Source organism: Vicugna pacos, unplaced genomic scaffold, assembly GCF_048564905.1.
Source record: "Vicugna pacos unplaced genomic scaffold, VicPac4 scaffold_19, whole genome shotgun sequence".
NCBI lineage: Eukaryota > Metazoa > Chordata > Mammalia > Artiodactyla > Camelidae > Vicugna > Vicugna pacos.
In genome coordinates this window covers 56,012,285-56,016,256 of record NW_027328740.1, presented here as the reverse complement: position 1 = coordinate 56,016,256, position 3,972 = coordinate 56,012,285, and the positions used below count along the sequence as shown (strand labels likewise).

The 3,972-nt window shown below is 37.3% G+C and overlaps 1 protein-coding gene across 1 annotated transcript; it reads right to left on the bottom strand.

The window, feature by feature from the left end:
- LOC102533329 (olfactory receptor 5M10-like) lies at positions 1-948 on the bottom strand. The gene has a single exon (XM_006219888.3). It carries the CDS (start codon positions 946-948, stop codon positions 1-3), a length of 948 nt encoding a protein of 315 aa, XP_006219950.2.
- Positions 949-3,972: the final 3,024 nt, after the last annotated feature.

The window sequence follows — 3,972 nt, the reverse complement described above, 5'->3', positions numbered from 1 at the left end:
CTAAAGTGCAATTCTATGAAAGGGATTTCCCTTAATCATTTGCTTCATGGCACAGATCACATGCTTATTCCGTAAACTGTAGATCAATGGGTTTAACACTGGACTCAAAAAAGTATAGAAGACTGCAATTATTTTGGACTGCTCTACAGACTTCTCAGATGGGAGCCTTAAGTACATGCAAAAGAGGGTTCCATAAAATATAGTGACTGTTGTCAGGTGGGAACCACAAGTAGAAAAGGCCTTGCACCTGCCTTCTGTAGTGCTGATCCTCAAGATGCTGGCCATGATGAAAACGTAGGACAGGAGAATGATGAGGAGAGAGCTGCAGAGGGTAAAACCAGCAACTGCAAACATTGCCATCTTCTTGACTCGGGTGTCAGAGCAGGCCAGCATCATGAGAGGAGGGTCAGCACAGTAGAAATGGTTGATTTCATGGGAGCCACAGAAGGACAGGTGGAAAGTCAGCAGTGCCTGAGAGAGCCCATGAAGGAAGCCACAAGAGTAAGGGACAGTGACTAGAGAGAGGCAGATGCTCTTGGACATCCTGCTGCTGTAATGTAAAGGGCTGCAAATGGCAACATAGCGATCCAACGCCATTGAAGCAAGGATATAAAGCTCTGTGATCACCAGGGCAATGAAGAGCAGACACTGTGTGAAGCATCCAGCATAGGAGATGGACTTCTGGTCTGAGAGGAAATTGTACAGCATATTTGGAGTGATGTTGGATGAATAGCAAATGTCTACAAAGGACAGGTGGCTGAGGAAGAAGTACATGGGGGTTTGGAGGTGGGCATTGGTCCTGATCAGCAACATCATGCCCAGGTTCCCTGCAAGCGTGATTATGTAGATCACCAGAAACACCCCAAACAGGATCTTCTCTAACACTCGGTTGTCAGTGAATCCCAGGAGAATGAATTCTGTCACCAGAGTGTGGTTTGGGGAAGACATTTTTTATGCCTTTAAAACTGGAAGTGACAAAGAAAGTGAGGACTTTTGTCTGATCCAGCTTCTGCACTTATTCCATCCATTTTATATTTACTCATTGACATATTAATCTATGGAGAAATCATGCTTTTCTTTCAACAAACACATCAAAATTTCTACATAAACATTTTTCCTGTATATCTGGCTTATCGCTGTCTTCTCTATAGCTCAAGCTCTCTTTCTCTCCCTTGTGTATATACATATAGGATTAATTCATTATTAATATACAATTATACTATATATGAATATACTCTAAGAATATTGTGTATTTTAATACATATATTCATACATTTATACCTGTCTCCTTGGAGAACTTCACATTCGATATTTTTTCAAACTTTGTGGGGAAAAAAGCCAAAGGAATGAAAATCAGTTATGAAAAGCATCAGGTCATTAGCATCACTCAAATGGACAAATGAAGGAGTTTGGGTTTCTAGGATCCCAGCAGCTCTGATAGCCTATTGTTCAGATACAAAACAGAAGATTCAAGTTCAGTACAGCATTTTCACCTGAACCGCATTGCTGCCTGGCTTGATTTCATTCAGAGAATGCTGAATTGGTGACATTTATCTCAACATATGGCTAAAAAGGTTCAGAATGAAGAATTTTTCTCTCTGCTTTTTGTGAATTCACACACTCATTTATTCTTTTACACTGCAGAGGTTGAATTGTTTTTTTTTTTCTGTTTTAGTGTCTGGTGTTACAGCAATGAATGAATCCCTCAACATCATGGAGCATATATTGTAGGAGAAGGAATAGATATTAAACACACAGATACAGATATATCACACGATGTCAGTTAGAAGCAAGTACAATGAAGAAAAAAACAGGTGAGGAGCTTTTAGATGCAAGTTTTCCACATGGTGAAATATTAAACTCCACACATAAGAACAAAACATTTATTTAGTGAAAAAATGTATGAAATGACCTACCTGTAAAAGTGGGCCTATTTTGAAAAAAAACAATGTGGGAAGATTTATAATGTATTTCTTAAGTATATTCCCTAGACTATTCTAAAAATCATCCTAGAAAACAATTAAAATTGTCTTTGATTCTCAAAAGTGAAATGATAATTTGATGCTTTGGGAGCTAGACTCTCCTTTGAGGCCAATGTCACTGCATAACATCTATTTACAGTGCTTCATACTATGTGTGAAATATTTAGCACAGACAGAGAAATTAGCCATTAATTTTAGCACCATGGGGTGAAGAAAATGTGACCAGAGAAGTTTAGTTTTTAGATTATAGTAAGGAAGAGGGAATTCCAACCAAAATCTTTGTTTCTTTATGAATACTAAGATGAGGTCACCTGATGAAATTGAGAAGTAGAAACGTGAATTATGAAACAGATTTGAGGAGCAGAAAGTCTAGGAAAGCCACAGAATAGGGAAAAATACTCATATTCAGTAATTTTAACAAGGATTTCTATTCAGAATACATAAAGACCCTCCAGTGTTCACTGATCAAAATACAACCAGACCAATTTTTAACAAGTCTAAGATGTGAAGAGATGCTTCATAAGAGAAAATATGAATATCCAATAACCATATGAAAAGAATTTCAATATTTATAATTGTCAAGAAAATATAAATTACAACTACCTAGACATACCAGTTCACAACCCCATCAATTAAAGAATTAAAAAATTAACAAACTATTGACAATGACAATTTAAATTAACTGTCATAATACATCACTTGATGAAGTGTAAAATAATTCAGCTTCTTTGGAAAACTAGTTTCTTCTCCTAAAATTACTTCAAGTGTTTTAACCTCTTATACAACTATGACCCAGAAAGTATTAGGAGTTTATCCAAGAACAAAGAATACATATATCCACAAAGAAACTCACATGTTGGAAGAAATATAGATAAACAAATTCTGATACACCCATAAATGGAACACTACACAGAAATAAAAAATGAACAAAGTACTAATATAACTTAAATGAATTGCAAAACCATTGTATTAGAAGGAGTTCAATTTCTGAATGAAGTGTGATGGCCTCCCAAAATTTGCTCTTCCATGAAAACACTGGCAAAACTTGTCAAAATTAACTTTTCAGAATTCTGGATAGTAACTGAAGGCTTGCAAAAATCCTAGGAGTATTTATTCAACTAAAAATATCAGAATCTAAAAGTGAGTTTTGTGGGGGTTTTTTTTTTGCACCCTATTCCCACGCCCTCTCCCTACCTGCGTAGCAGCCTTGAAAACTTGATTTATGATTGCATGGCTGTGCACATTTGTCCAACTCATTAAACATTTCTACATTTTATTCTAAGTAAATTTACCTCACCAAAATTGATTTAAAAGTAAGTTTTACTTTCATCAAAGTCAAGCAGATCAAATTATTCACTAGATGTTTAATACTGAAGTACTCTTAATATACAACAACAGAGGCACAATGTTATCAGGAGTCTTCCTAGCTATATTAAAGCAAATCAGAAGCTAAGCATTGAAATCTCAGGTTTTCTTCAAGCCGATTCTTCACCTGAACAACTTTTTGTTTTTTTTTAAACAATTTAATCAAGAATGGAATTCAAAAAGCTAGCTGGTTTATCTCTGATCTCCACTCATTTACTTGTTTCCAGTATCAAGAAAGCCTGGAAGAAGATTGAGGAGGAGGAGGGAAAAAAAGGGGAGGAGGAGGAGGACAGGAGGGGAGGAGGAGGGGAAGACAGAGGGGGAGGAGACGAAGAAGAAGAAGAGGGGGAAGGGGAAGTGAGGGGGAGGGGGAGAAAAGGGCTTAGATGAGGAGTTGTATGTAGTAAATTGGAGTGGGCAAAGAAATACTTAGGAGACTTCTTTCTGAGCATTCATGACCCTGCTCCTCACCAAAACTTAACTGCTCAGTGCCATGGATATGGTCAGCCCATGGTCATCTGCATTACAACAGCAGAATATTCAGGCCATTTTGCATTTGCCTAGTCACTCTTCCCTAAATCTGGGGGTCCATGGTGGCCACAGTGAAGGTGATGCTGACCTCTTG